General features: G+C 40.6%; 1 protein-coding gene across 1 annotated transcript; it reads left to right on the top strand.

The window, feature by feature from the left end:
* The first annotated feature begins 6 nt into the window (after positions 1-6).
* Positions 7-8,510, top strand: LOC119366391 (katanin p80 WD40 repeat-containing subunit B1 homolog KTN80.3-like). The gene is made up of 18 exons (XM_037632117.1): positions 7-121; positions 537-667; positions 1,223-1,340; positions 1,445-1,671; positions 1,898-2,000; positions 2,468-2,538; positions 3,860-3,934; positions 4,021-4,164; positions 4,264-4,492; positions 4,596-5,498; positions 5,991-6,047; positions 6,119-6,234; positions 6,461-6,583; positions 6,984-7,058; positions 7,149-7,261; positions 7,441-7,560; positions 7,642-7,710; positions 7,898-8,510. Exons 1-18 carry the CDS (start codon positions 88-90, stop codon positions 7,962-7,964), a joined length of 2,775 nt encoding a protein of 924 aa, XP_037488014.1. The 5' UTR covers positions 7-87; the 3' UTR covers positions 7,965-8,510.
* The last annotated feature ends 7,624 nt before the right edge of the window (positions 8,511-16,134 follow it).

The following is a 16,134-nucleotide window of genomic DNA, read 5'->3' as shown; positions in this document are numbered from 1 at the left end:
CGGGCCGGCGGCGCGATCTGGGCGGCGCATGAGATTGGGGCCGGCGGCGCGGCGGTGAGGCGAGGGCGAGGCGCGGCGACCGGCGGCATGACGACCAACACCAAGCGCGCCTACAAGCTCCGTATCCTCGATTCCGTCCAGATTATTTTTCTCTCCGCCGCGTTTTTTTTTTCAAATTGTTTCTTCGTGGGAGGGAGGCAGCTGCATGCCGCGAGTCCGTCTGACCGATGCGTCCTCCGCCGTCGCGCTCGCTCCGCTGGCCGGCTCCGGGAGAGGCTTTCTGCGTCTCTCCTCGCGGTTGACATTGGCAGAGCGGCGCACGACGTGGCGGCGTGGGTGAGATTTATTTGTGCGCGATTGCTGCTTCATGCCGGGCTTGTTCGGTGCTCGCTGGCCAGTCATCGGTAGCGCGTTATGCTGTGTTATTAAGTGTGAAGCACGGATTGCTACGAACGCGGCGTGTTCATGGAATGCCTGGGGTTAATTTCCTTGCTAAAGTTGCGACATTGCGTTGCCTTGACTCCCATTTGCCGTAGAGGAGTTTGTGGCGCACGCGTCCAATGTCAACTGCCTCAAGATCGGGAGGAAGACCTCGCGGGTCCTTGTCACTGGAGGAGAGGATCATAAGGTTAATCTTTGGGCTATCGGGAAGCCCAATTCGATATCGGTAAGACTTCTCGACTTCTCGACTTCTCTTTTGCTGACTCTAATATGTATGTATTACCTAGTCTGTTAAAGGTGATTGCGTAGTTGAGTAGGCGAATAGTACTCTGAAGTACTCCCTCTGTAAAACTTCTCGACTTCTCTTTTGCTGACTCTAATATGTATGTATTACCTAGTCTGTTAAAGGTGATTGCGTAGTTGAGTAGGCGAATAGTACTCTGAAGTACTCCCTCTGTAAATTAATATAAGAGCGTTTAGATTACTACTTTAGTATTCTAAACGCTCTTATATTAGTTTATGGAGGGAGTAGTTCATAAACTCTTGACTGAACCTTGAGTTGATTGCTGGATGAAAATTTCACCAGTTTAGCCCTTGATGACTTCAGCATGCTTCTCTTTATGTTGGTTTCGACCTACTACATGATTATGTGTTTGAGAAAGCTTGCTGTAGTTATCAGATTGTCACATATAATGTTTTTAGTTGATGAAACAGTTAATTTGATTCTCCTTTTTCCCCAATTAACTTGACTCACCTTTTTTCTTATCTTTTGGTTGTACAGAGTTTACCAGGGCATACAAGTGCTGTGGAGTCAGTTGCTTTTGATTCCACAGAAGTATTTGTGGCTGCAGGAGCAGCCAGTGGGACAGTAAAATTATGGGATCTAGAGGAGGCGAAGAGTACGTAACTATGGATACATGACTTAACCTATTTGTGTTTATGAACATCCATGCTGTGTCGTTATCTTTTATTATTTTCATAACTTGGCTGGTTATGTGTGCAGTCGTCCGCACGCTTACTGGACATAGATCAAACTGTATGTCAGTTGATTTCCATCCTTTTGGTGAATTCTTTGCCTCTGGGTCTTTGGACACTAATCTGAAGATATGGGATATAAGAAGGAAGGGCTGTATCCACACATACAAAGGCCACACCAGAGGGGTGAATGCTATTAGATTCACACCTGATGGCCGTTGGGTTGTGTCTGGTGGTGAAGATAGTGCAGTGAAGGTTAGATTTGTTAGCAATGCTTTTGTGTATTTCAGTTGCTAGTGTTGGTCATGTGGTTTCATTTCTTTCATGATCCTTTGGATAACATACTGTATACGTGTGCTTATAATTTAGTATGAGTTAAATTTAAATTCTCTGCACACAACCTGTCTTTCTTGTACTTAAACTCAGTATGATCATTGCATTTCCTACTGTATTGAACTCATAATCGGTTTGGCCTTGGCAGATCTGGGATTTGACAGCTGGAAAGTTACTGCATGAGTTCAAATCCCATGAGGGTCAAATTCAGTGCATTGATTTCCATCCCCATGAGTTCCTTCTGGCAACAGGTTGGATTTACAGTTTGTAATACTGTCTGTTATCTATATGTTAACTTTTCTTTGCCCTTTTTGTTGTAGTAGGTACCTTTTAGTACTTTATTTAACTATCGAACTTCTGTCTTTCCTCCTTGTTAGGGAAAACACTTAATGCTCATTGAGAATGTACATGCTATTTAAAGACTTGGTCCGAAAATGAACCATTATGGTAATAAGTTATACATCATATGCATACTGGCCCACATGCAATATTTTGACTAGGCCCACCTATCAGTTTAATTAACTTCCATTTGTTTACTATCCGGGATTGCAAATGTCAAATTGTCTTGTTCTGACATTTTAATTTGTGGCATCTATCATGTATCTCAACCTTAATTTCCCTATCAGCTATTTCTGTCAGTGTCAGAAGTTATCTTTGCCTGTCCTATGTCTGATTTGCAACTATGAGTTTGATACATGAAACTGGTTGGCTCACTCAGGTTCAGCTGATAAAACTGTCAAGTTCTGGGATTTGGAGACCTTTGAGTTGATTGGATCTACTGGACCTGAGGTATACCTTTCTATTCGACTTTCCTGTGAAGATTATCCACCCTACCCAGTTTAACTTTGTCAAACATGGCAACCCAGAATTTTATTTAAGCTTGAGGTTACTGGTTCCAGAACCATAATGTAGGAGAATAAATGTTGGTGTCTCTTTTATTTAGTCCCAAAAGTATTGTCTGAAAAAACAAACACAGGGGAAACACCTGAAAACCTCTTCCTGCGTTTGAAGGAAAATGTAACTAAATAGGAAATAGCATGCCACGATAGTGCTCATGACATCGTTGAACTTCTGTGATGCTCAATGCCCTAAATCACATTGCCATCTGTTGCGGTGAGCATCATGTCTTTATGTCATTAGCTTTACAAAGTAATTACCTTGTGGGATGTTTTAGTACACACGCTTTAAAAAACTAGTCAGGGGTGGCAATTTTAGATAGAAAACTGTATTAACTTTAATCCAGTGTTGTAATTGTTAATGATACAATAAGAATTCTGATACTAGCTTAAATATACAACCAGTACCTTATGTGCTCTCTTAGTGACAAGTGCCATCTATGGACAACTGAGGCTAATATAGACTGCCAGAAGATGTTCTATAGAGAAGACATTTGAAATAACATTATTTATATAACCACATATCCATTTAACATATGCTTTCTTTGTTTTTGTTTATTTTCTCTACTGGTTCCCCAATTGGTGGCTGCAGCAGAGACCTTGCCTCCAATTTTAATAAAAAAATAGCCAGAGTAAAACAAATAGCACCTTGGCTGGGAGTTGGGACATTATTTACTCAATAATAGCATTAATAGGTTTCTCCCTTCTGAGTCATCGAAGCAGTGCAAGAATGGGAAGAAACTAATATCACCTTAGTTGATGCTATCTTCTCTTATTGCTTAGATGGGTTAAATTTATATAGAATCTAAAAAGATCATGCATGAAAGAAAGTCTTGCAGTGAATTTCAGTTCAACTTACTTGCATAGATTATGAGTCCAAGGACTAGTCAAGACTAGTCTATGAGTCTCAACTCCAAGGCTGACTACACTTCAGTGTTGACTAGTGTCGATTAGTCACGCTTAGTCTATGAGTCTCAACCTCGGAACGACTCGTCGACTTGTAAACCTTGCTTGCTTGGCATTGGTCATGGCAGGGCTAAATATCCCCTCCATGTGAAATAAACCATATTACCCTTCAAACTAAAGGGATTAGTTGTAATCTCCTCCATTGATCTGTACTGAAATTTGTTAGCTTAAATGAATTAGGTGTGCTGAAGTAAGATCCCTTATCATATTCATATAGTTATTTGCTAATGTTTCTACTGCAATATCAGATGACAGGTGTACGATCTATGACATTCAATCCTGACGGAAGATCTCTGTTATGTGGGTTGCACGAGAGCTTAAAGGTAGTATTGCTGTTTCCTCATGTGACTGTTACTGCAGATTTTTCGTTTCCATGTCTTTCAGAGATAACTTCTCTTAAATTAAGCAGGTTTTCTCTTGGGAACCAATAAGATGCCATGACACTGTAGATGTGGGATGGTCTAGACTATCGGATCTCAATGTCCATGAGGGAAAACTTCTTGGTTGTTCTTCTAATCAGAGTTGTGTTGGAATATGGGTTGTTGATCTAACGGTATGCTATTGGCGTCTCAGCTGCATTGCTAATACCAATATCTTATTATCTGTCTTCTCTTGTTTTTAGTTGACCGCTAACCAAACAATAAATTGGCAGCGTCTTGAGCCACACGCAAGTGGTACTTCAGCATTACTTAATGGCCGTTCTGAATTGAAGGCTTCTTCAGGTGGCACTATGCCATTACAAAACGACAGTGGTTCAAGGGCTAACATAGGGCGATCATCAGCTCTACAAAATTCAGAGAATAACTTAAAGGCTTCTACAGGAAGGCTCTCAGTTTCTCAAAATTCAGATTCTGCACCCAAGGAGATTAAGCCAACAGCTTGTATGTCACTGATCTTCTCTTTTTAGACATGTTTGTAATTTAGTGTTTGAGACGCAACATATGTCTAATCTGTCCTTTGTCTGTTCTTGTTACGATAATGAAGCAAGTGGCATGGTCCCAAGCACTCCTCAAAGGGTCGGAACTGGCTCCAGTACTAGAACAGCTGGAAATTCAACTTTTGCATCTGGTGGCACCACTTTAAAGAGAAGTTCACTGAAGAGTAACAGCACTTCTAATCTTCATAATTTCAGTAAAACTGACGTGGTGCCTGCTGCTGTTATCATCCCAAGAACTAGCTCAGGAGCAGACCTTGGTACTGGTTCAAGAAGTTATGCTGCTGATGTGCCCCCTGTTCTTTCGAAGGCAAGCAGAAGGGCAGAGCTTGCTACTGATCCTAGGACAGAAAGTGCTGATGTGGCACCTGCTGTTGTTCCCAGAACAAGTTCAAGAATGGAAATGGCCTCTGATTCAGCACCTGATGCTGTTTGTAGGGTTGGCAGAAGGTTGGAATCTGCTGCTGATTCTAGGAAAGAAAGTGCTGATGCAGCACCGGTCGTTCCCAGGGCTACTTCAAGAATGGAAATGGCCTCTGATTCTGTACCTGTTCTTCCGAAGGCAGGCAGAAGGTTTGAGTCTGCTACTGATTCAAGAAAAGAAAGCACTGATGAAGCACCTGTTATTGTTCCTAGAGCAACTTCAAGAATGGAAATGGCCTCTGATTCTAGGAGAGAACCTTCTGCCGGAAGAGTATCACCATTTAGGATCCAATCAAGGTATGCTGAACCAAGGAAATCAACCAATAAAGTTGATGCGGACAAAATTGATGTGGGAAGCAAAGATACTGAAAGTGACGACCTTACTTGTCAAATATTTCTTCCTCGGAGGAATGGTGCTGTTCAAACAGTGATTCCCGAAGAAACTCGTGAAGATGTAAAACATGGTACAGTTTACAGGTCGGGATTTTCAGGTTCAGCAGAATCAAATACGAGCCACCGGAATGATAATTGTATGTTCCTTGCCTTAACATGCTTATCTGTTTTACATGCTGCTGTAGTTTGATTTGAATTCTGTTTCACAACCATTAGTGGTGCCTGATTTGCCTAAAAAGTAGGGTCTGATTTCCTGCATCATGTGCTCGAAACATGATTCTTGTATGAGTAATGAAATTTCCATTCCCTTTTGTCCTGTACTGAATCAAGTGTTAGGAACAACTAAATTTATTTGTTCGAGGTTCTTTAATCATTTCTGTAGCTAGATCTTCTCCATATGCAATAGTTGCTTGTAAATTTGATTAATGAATCTTATCTTTGTTTGGCTGTGAAAACTTATTTTCTAAATGCTTTGGGAATTCTCTACTCTTATTGAGTTATTAGTTTTCCTTTGTGTTTTGGCTTCACAATTTTTATTTGACAAATCATGCATCACAATTTTAAAATTACCTGTAAATTTCATGTATAACTAAGTTGTAACTGCTTGAGCATTTGGTGCTCCTTTACAGACGTTCCTAGAATGCGTAAGCCAAGAGATAACTGCTACATTGAAGTTTCAAGAGCAGGTATATCATTTGCTATACTTTGGTGCTTGCAATAAGTTGTTCTGTAGGTCTGAATCGTGTAGTATTGCCAGGAAGAACAAGATCAATTGTTCCTAACTGGGAAGGCAGGGATCAGTCCCCAAGTCACGAAGAACCAACAACAAGCAATTCAGCGTTGGGGGCTCCTAGAGGCCGAATGTATTCATCTGTATGTGAGACAACCCATATGCTTTTCGAACATTCTGTTCATTTTTTGTTCTTACTGTTTGATTCAATGCACAAACCTTTTCTCTTTAGTTGTTGTCTACTTGATACTGCCGTTATATCATGTTTAACAAATTAGTTTTTTTTGAGATAACAAATTAGAATTTGGATGTATTAAAAGAAGAAAACCATAAACAAATTAATTTCTGCAACTTCTTTGCCTTTTGCAGAGAGGAAGCAGTCAAGCAGCTGAAACTAATATCGTAACTAGCGAGGAGGATGTTTTATCTGTTCTAATCGAAGAGCATGATCTATTTTTGAGTTCAACACGATCGCGGCTGACAAAATTGCAGGTCTGTATGGTGCTTCACTTTTTCTTTTGGGGTGTAATATTGTTATTCTGCAGGGGAAATAGGACTTCCTAATCTCAAATATCCTCAAACTAACAGTGTTACATTTAAACTGACCAAGTGACTAAGATATATGCTGCATGCTATCAATAGAATGTGAAAAGTATATAAATATACGCATTGTCCCATGTTCCAGAATTTAATAGAGTTTGTTTCTTCAGAATGAAATATGGCTGATTGAGCATTATACCACAATCTTATTCAGTAGTCAGCATAGTAAAGCACACCTGTGGATGGATAGTCTTCCAAACATGACTGCTAACAGACAGTATCTTACTGCCTCAAATGTTTTAACTGACTATAATTTACACTGATCCAAATGTCCAACATATCTTACTCACAGATTCTGCATCAAATGTGGCAAAGAAATGACATCAGGGGTGTTTTCTCGGCGCTCGAGAAGATGTCCGATCATGCTGTCAGTACTCTGTAACCTTTTTTTTCCTGTTCTGCATGGAATAACCGTTGCATTGTTGATTCATAATTATAAGATTTCTGCGAACTCCAGGTATGTGCTGATATGGCAAGTGTTCTGATGGAGAAAAGCGAAGCCATCACACTCGATTTATGTACCTGTATCCTGCCTGTCCTTGCTGACCTTCTGGAGAGTAAAACTGACAGGTAGCTCTTCTTGTTTTGTGTATTGTTAATTGTTATGATTATGTTCTGGGCTGATGTACAAACGGACTGTACTTGCACCGAAGTTCTGATTGATTCATATATATTTTGTTACCGTGAGTTGCCATGTCACCGTTCATCCATTTCTTTATTTATTTTTACATTGCAACAAATCTTTCCAGGCATTTAGCTGTGTCACTGGAACTGGTGGTGAAGCTTGTCAGGACTTTTGGGCCTGTAATACATTCAACGGTGTCGGTTGGTCCATCTTCTGTTGGTGTAGATCTTGAAGCAGAGCAAAGGTATTGTTTCAGTAAAATGTTTTCCTGATATGCCATCACTAGAGATTACCTTATGTTATTTTACTTGTCTTGTCATCGTAGGCGGGAGAGGTGCAACTTATGCTTCATAGAACTGGAGAAAGTTAAAAACAAGCTTCCTTCCCTTATGAGGTACCGGATAATCGTAATACTTTTTTATTGAACATCCTGGATAATCTAAATATGATAGTTACATTACTGATAACCTGTACCACCAGTCATCAGTATTGGAGTTTTGGACCAGCACTATTCTGAACTGAAGTCAGTACAAGAGTTTGCCCTTTATGATGCTCATACTTTGTTACTTTTCTGTTTACAGAAGAAAAGGGGCAGCTTCAAACACAGCGCAGGAGCTCAGTCTCGTCTTCCAGGAAATTATGTCGTAGACTTACCACACATTCTCAATCAATACAAACACACAGTTGAACGGGAGATGCTTTCTTTCCCTCTGGTCTCACAATGGAGCGCTCCTTTGTTTTCGCGCTGCGGTGAAGCCCCTGAGGTCACGCCCGTGGTAGTAACCTTTTGTTGCTACTGATCCATGCCCTTTGTACAACACTAACCCTTATTGATTTGGCATCCTTGCCATTTGGAAAGAGAAGCCGCCAGAGCATCATCCCTGAGCCGAGCGCGGGGCGGTGTCCCTCGCTTCATGATTGTTTCACCGGCTGGCTGGCTTCGGAAGGTGTTCGTTTGGTCTCGACCTCGAAGTCAGAAGGCCTTCGCCCGTGCCTGTAAATGCTGTAGCCTCTCTCGCTCTGCTTGTGTATCAGCTTGCTTTTTGGTATGGTAGTTTGTTGTTGGGCTTGTATGATGTCTGGTCGATGCAGTGACAAGATTGACGAGTGAGTGTGTGTGTGTGTGTGGATCTGATACATGTACAATTGTACACCATTTTTTGTTAAAGAGTTTTGACACATCAACTTTTTATTTGTCGCGCTGTGTCCCCTGGAAGTGTGGAACGATTCCACTCGGTGAGTCGATGTCGACGCAATGAAATGTTTGGGACATATTTTCCTTTTTCCATATATCAACTATCTTCTTTGTTCAGTTTGCCAAAACTGTCTAAATCTGGTAGAATATTGATCTTCTTGTTTTAGTTCTAAACAGGTTGTTAACTGAATCATGGGTTAGCATTTGCTCAACTCATTTTTCTGACTGTTCCGCAAAAACATGCAATTTTTATTAGTTTCATCCAAATTTCTTGCGACAAATGACATGAGCGACCTATCACGCAACAGCACCTAGTAATGCACAACCATGATTTTTCAATTTCAGAGAAATTTCATTAATTCAAGCAAGCACTGAAATATAGCGTTTTGGTCAAATTATTTCTACATTTTCGGCCTCCAATATCATTTCCCGCCAGGGCCAAATTTGGCGGCAACAAATCAAGCCGAAGTCCAAAACTAGCTTCCCCGAGGCCCGCAAATAGCTAACATGTCTCTTCCGTGATATTTCCGATTTAGGTCATATATTATCGGAATTTGTTATATATATTTTTTAAACATGTCTCTTCCGTGCCCTCACATCTAAAAGAGCTCCTTGTCCTCCAAAAAAAAAAAAAAAGAAAAACTAAGAGAGCTCCTGCGCGATGCCCATGACCGTCAATTCGCCACGCCTTCCTGAAGCCACACGTAAACATGCCAGCCTGTTTAGCAGGCGACAAGCGAAAAACAAAATAAATAAATTCGCACAGGTGGAAATCAAACTCCCAACTTCACTCTATATTATAGCGAGGCTGGCCAGCCGAGCTAGCGACCAAACAAAAGTAAAACGCAACGGCAGGCTTAAAGTATAAAATACAGTAGCAGATCGATTTATTATTATTTTCAACATTTCTTTGAAGAAATGGGAACAAAATTTATTAAAAAATACGAACAAATGTTTTAAAATTGTGAGAAAATTGAGAAAACAGAATATTTTTGTAAAACATGTTTTTTGAAAAGTGAACAAAATGCAAAAATGTAACCAATTTATTTCAAAAAAGGGTTTTTTTTTTCTAAAATTGTGAACAATTTTATGAACTGTGCACAATCTTTAAAAAGGGGAATTAAAACACACACTGAGATTTTCTTAGTATACAGTGAACATTATTAAAATACACACTGAACATTTTCTTAATTATACGATGAATGTTTTTTAAATGCCTGATGAACAATTTTTTTTATACACATTGAATATTTCCATCAATAAGGTGAATTGTTTTTAACATAAACAATTTCTGAAGAAATTGTGAAAATGGGAATTTAGAACTTTTTTTGGAATTTGCAATTCTGATTTTTTGAAACGTGATCAAAATTTGAAGAAGATGGACATTTTCTGAAAACAAGAACAAAATTTAAAAACATGAACAATATTTGGAATTCCTAACATTTTTTGAAGATTGGAATAAACATTGAAATAAAATAAAAAAGAAAATAGAATAAATCAAAAAGTGAAAAAAGAAAAGGAAGAAAGGAAAAGAAGAAACAAAAAAATGAAAAATAAATAAATCGAATAACATGAAGAAAATCGGAAAAACCTTCTAGAATGTTCCCAAAACCGGTTGCTCCTTGAAGTGGGCCGGCCCGTGTGGCTTCGTCCCTTGCTCCTCGAAATGAAAAATATTTTTTATCTATAAGAAAAAATACAATCTGTATGAAAAAAATAGACAAACATTCAAAAAATGTTAATCATGTGTTTGAAAATATTAAACAAGTAAACTATGCACAATCTATATGAACAAGATAGACCTCAAAACATATATTAAAAATGGTAAACATGTATAAAAAATGTTTCTGCTATGAACGGAAAATGAACAATGTGTATGAAAAAGGTGAAAAGCAAATAAAACCAAAGAGAAAAATAAAAATAAAAATGAAAAATAAAAAGAAAACAGGAAAAACCAAAGAAACCGTTGCAAAAACAATGGAACATTGTGAAAGTTGAAGAAATAACCCGAAGAAAAGAAAGAAAGAGACAGATAAAACTGAGCAAACAAGAAAAAGGAAAAAGAAATATCAAAGACATCGATGCGAAACAGCCGAGCAATTGTGAAAACCAATAAAAACTGAAAAGAAACAAAAAAACAAAGAATAATGAAGAAACCTGATGGATTCTGACAAAGAAACAAAAGAAAAATCAAGAAAAATGAGAAAGAAACTAAGAGAACCGCTGAAAAAGGAAAAAACGAGTGAAACCGTGAATGAAACGATAAAACCTACTAAAAACAAATAAAAACAGAAAAACCAGTGAAGAAAAGAATTAAAAGATAAAAAAATGAAAAAAAATAGCAAACGAAAAATATATATATGAAAATGGGCCGCCCAGTAGGTGCACGTGAGGGGTAGATCTTTCAACGAGATGGAAGATACATTCGCGTTGAGCGAGGTATATAGTTTTCGCACACATCTAATACCTAAATCGCCAAATCTTGAAAAACCCCCCTTCCGTGCCGGCGACGCCGACACTGGAGGCTCAGGCTCCTCCTCCGGTTTTTCGGGAATACACCAAGGGCGTATCATTTCATTGATAGGATTGGAAGAAGATGAAGTATAGAGGGAGCTGCTCCTAATGGCGTACACTAGCGGGCGCTACTAAGGCCTTGTACAATGGGAGATGCTTAGAGGAGGTGCTTAGATAAATAAACCAGACTTTTCTTAAGCACCGGTGCTTATTTGTACAGGGTAGACGCTTAACTAAGCGTCTCTCCTGTAAAAATAGGCACCGGTGCTTCAGAAAATCTCTGTTTATTTTTATAAGCACCCCTCTAAGCATCTCCCATTGTACAAGGCCTAAGAGAGCTAAGTGAGCAGCGGAGTGGGGGGTGCTCAGCCCAAGTACAATGATGCGATCTAGTCCTTTGGTGCCCGCTTTTTCCCATTGCTTGGCATCGTGCTTGATACAGGCTACCAGAGTGGTCACCAAGACCCGAGCATCGTCGAACATCACACTGTTGCAATGCTTCCAAAGGCTCCATGCTGTGAGGATGATGATCGAGCACACGCCTTTGCGCTGGCAGGCAGGAGATACAACTATTGCATCGCTCCACTGGGCGAAGAAGTTGTCAGCTTCGTTCGCAGGGGTGCGACAATGAGACGACACCAAGAGAAGACCTTGCTAGAATTTTTCTATTTTGGGCTAGCCCAATAGCAGTTTTAGAATTTCTAATAAATCCTAGAGGTCCACGCAGCCCATTCGTGCAAGGCAAGAGGTGGAACCAAAATTTAGTCCCACATTGTTAGTTTGGTGGGAGTTGGACCTCCTTATAAGGGAGGTTGCACATGTATGAGCATGATAACAAGAGGGACATTCACGCGCGCTCCTCCTCCGCCACCCACCTCGCCACGACACGCCACGCCACGGGTTGCGGGAATGAGCCGATGTCTAAATTTTTGCCACGCACAACGGGTATATGAATGGTCACTCCGGAGCTGAAACATTTTTCTGTAGTGGAGATTGAATCCGAACGACGCGCCTCTTCGGCTGCAGACTGTTCGCTTCATCTCCTTCTTTTGCTTCACCCCCGTTGCTGCCTCCTGTACGGGAGAAGGGTGATAAGGTTTTTGGAAGCGCTCTGCGCAACTACTCACTAATTCATCATGGACAATCCGGACGCCGACGACCACTTCCCCAATGACGACTAATTCCCCGACATAGACAACCTCTTCGACGACATGGCCGACGAGGACGTCGACCCCAACACCAGTGCTTCTGCCGCTGTTCCATACGTACTCATACTCTTTCTGTTTGAGGTTCTACCATAGTTTCTTGCTTTAGTGTCTACTCTAGATATATTTCATTCTAGTTCATATATGCATATGCCATTTACCTTCTTTCTGTTCGATTGCATGACTTGTTTTATCTCTGCTATAATAGTCATATTTTATCTAGTATTTCTCTTAATAAAATCATTCTGTAAATTGCTCATATTTCCAACAATCCAGAAACCTAATTATAGGAAATTTACCCTGAGTGATTTTGCTGCTTCCATGAGACCTCCTATGTTTGAGGGTATCCACTATAAGAGGTGTCGCGTGAGAGCCGTTCTATGGTTTCAAACCATGAGATGCTATGACGCCACTCTTGGCAAATCTGAAGGAGATTATGATGCTCAACAGGAACAAGCTTTTTAGAAAATGGATACCCTGTTTAAGGCTGCTCTCTTGAGTGTTATTGGTGAGAACATAGTTGATGCTTATGCGTCAATTGACCATGGAAAAGTATGTGGGACGCACTCGAGGCCAAGTTTGGGGTCTCACATGCCGGCACTGAGCTATACATCATGGAGTAATTCTATGACTACATGATGACTGATGGGCGCTCTGTGGTTGAGCAAGCACACGAGATACAATCATTTGCTAGAGAACTTAAACACTTAAATTATATGTTACCAGACAAGTTTGTTGCCGGAGGCATCATCACTAAGCTTCCTCCCTTGTGGAGAAACTTTGCTACCTTACTGAAGCATAAGAGGCAGGAATTTTCCGTTCCAGATCTCATTGGTTCTCTCGATGTGGAAGAAAAGGCGAGAGCAAAAGACAGACATGCTCGAGGTATTGAGGGAGGATCTAGTGCCAATCTAGTACAGAAGAAAAATTTCCATCCCCACAAGTTCAAGAACAAGGGCAAGTTTGATGGTAAAGCAAAGTATGATGGGAAGAACACGGCTGTACAACACACCAACTTCAAGAAGAAGAATGACAAGAAGAAAGGTGTTTGTTAGGTGTGCGAAGATCCTAACCATTGGGCTCCTAGTTTCCCTAATCATTATGACAAACGTCATCTTGGGAAAGGCGTCAAGACCGCTAATGTTGTCATTGGTGACACTGACATGAAGGATGCTAGGTATGGTATATTTCCCACAATTCTTTCAGTATGTCATTCTCCTGATTGGTTGATTGACACAGGCGCTAATGTGCATGTATACGGTGATATTTCCATGTTTTTTTTCGTCTTATCAGACCGTAGAGACTTCCACCATGCTGATGGGCAACAATTCAAGTGCTTCTGTTCATGGTGTTGGTACGGTCGATCTGAAGTTTACTTCGGGGAAGATCGTGTGGCTGAAGAACGTGCATTATGTCCCCCCATCAATAAAAATCTTGTTAGTAGATCTCTTCTATGTATAGATGGCTACAAGCTTGTCTTTGAATCAAATAAATTTGTAACATCCAAGTATGGAACTTTTGTTGGTAAAGGCTATGAGTTAGGAGGCCTGTTTTGTTTATCCTTATCAGATGTTTGTAATAAAGTTGTTAATCATGTTTGCAACAATAGTGAATCAAATGTGTGGCATTCATGTCTCTGTCATGTTAACTTTGGTTCCATGTTGTGACTAGCCAAATTGAACTTAATCCCTAGTTTTACCACTGTCAAGGTATCTAAGTGTCAAGTTTGTGTGCAAGCTAAGCAACCTCGTAGGTCTCACATGACCGCGGAAACGAGAAACCTTGCACCACTAGAGCTCATACATTCAGATCTTTGTGAAATGAATGGTGTTTTGACAAAAGGTGGAAAGAAGTATTTTATGATGTTAATTGATGACTCCACTAGATACTGCCATGTGTATCTTTCGAAATCTAAGGATAAGGCTTTGAACTATTTCAAGATCTATAAAGCTGAAGCAGAAAACCAACTTGATCGAAAGATCTAGAGGCTTAGGTCCGATCGTGGTGGAGAATATTTCTCAAATGAATTTGATTCCTTTTGTGCAGAACATGGTATAATCCACGAGAGGACGCCTCCCTATCCACCTCAGTCAAATGGGATAGCCAAAAGAAAGAACCATACTCTAACTGATTTGGTTACACTAGTGCAGAATCAACCTTTAGTCCCAGTTCGTAAGGGTATTTAGTCTAGGTTCACCAGCCGGGGCTAAACGGTGGGGACTAAAGACCCCCCCTTTAGTCCCGGTTCGTCACAGCCCGGGACCAAAGGCCCACCACGTGGCACGAGCCTGTGCCGGGGGCTGGGGGATCTTTAGTCTTGGCTTGTGACACCAACCGAGACTAGATGTTTTGGTGTTTAGGGTTTTAGGATTTCTGCATTATGGTTTATTTTTTGTTAGTTTTGTGTTTTCCATTTAATTGTTTTTCATTTCAAACATATTTTTACGCTACTGCAGTCATCAAGTGCCACTCCTACTACATAATGTACACGTCATATATAATTGAATTTCTCATACGACCAATCATATATCATAGAATTTCTCGTACGCCCATGCACACACACACACACACACACACACACACACATATATATATATATATATATATACACAATTTCTCCTATAATTTGCAGATCATTACATGCATGCATTAGGTGTAATGGTATTCTCCTTCGGGATCTATGACCTGGTCAAGCAAAAATCCCGCAATTTCCTCTTCAAGTGGTCGTATGCGGTCCGTTGGTAGGAGCTTATCCCGCATCTCCGCCATCTTTATTAAAGAAGGAGATCAATATAAATATATTAGTTGTGTGTATATATATTAGATCATGATAAAAAGAACTTTTAATTGTGTTTGCGTACCCAAAGTTTTCTTTGCAGATGTGCTCCTTTCAGATGTCATAATGCAAATGTTCTCGCAAACGTAGTACGCACATAAATTATTCCCCGATGCCTGACTCATGCACTTTATGAGAATAGAATTCAATCAGATAATAATTAATCAAGCACGATAATGATATTGAAACTAGAATTAAAGAGATGCACGGACGTAGCTAGTACTACTTAATTACGTACCCTCACTACTGAAAATAGCTTCTTTGCCATTTGCCGTGGCAGATGACAAAGGCATAGATCCCGGACGGCAAACATCTTTGCCGTCCGCCAGCAGACGGCAAACTGCCCGTCTGAACAGGTGCCAGCAAAGGCCTTCTTTGCCGTCCACTTTTGGGAAACTGACGGCAAATGATTATGCCATCCGCCATCTGAGGCCAGCAGACGGCAAAGACTACGGACGCCAGTGGGGTGGCGTTAGAGCCGTTAGGGCGTTAACGGCGCTCTTTACCGTCCGCCAATAGACGACAACGATTCAAAGGTCTCAGTTCGGCCAGCACCGGGAAGCTGCCACGTGGCCAGCTATGCCGTCCGCCAGCGGATGACAAAGATTCAAAGGTCTTTGCCGTCCACCAGCAGACGGCATAGCTGACCAAATATGCAGCCAGTGTTCCCAGTGTCTACAGGAAGCTGCCATGTGTGCTCTTTGCTGTTCGCTAGCAGACGACAAAGAGCTTTGCCGTCCGCTAGCAGACGACAAAGAGGCTATGATGCTAGCGGACGACAAAGACGACAAAGAGCTTCTTCTTATTTTCTTCTTCTTCTTCTTCTTCTTCTTCTTCTTCTTCTTCTTCTTCTTCTTCTTCTTCTTCTTCTTCTTCTTCTTCTTCTTCTTCTTCTTCTTCTTCTTCTTCTTCTTCTTCTTCTTCTTCTTCTTCTTCTTCTTCTTCTTCTTCTTCTTCTTCTTCTTCTTCTTCTTCTTCTTCTTCTTCTTCTTCTTCTTCTTCTTCTTCTTCTTCTTCTTCTTCTTCTTCTTCTTCTTCTTCTTCTTCTTCTTCTTCTTCTTCTTCTTC

This window comes from Triticum dicoccoides, chromosome 2B (assembly GCF_002162155.2).
Source record: "Triticum dicoccoides isolate Atlit2015 ecotype Zavitan chromosome 2B, WEW_v2.0, whole genome shotgun sequence".
Taxonomy (NCBI): domain Eukaryota; kingdom Viridiplantae; phylum Streptophyta; class Magnoliopsida; order Poales; family Poaceae; genus Triticum; species Triticum dicoccoides.
This window is presented reverse-complemented; position numbering and strand designations above follow the sequence as displayed.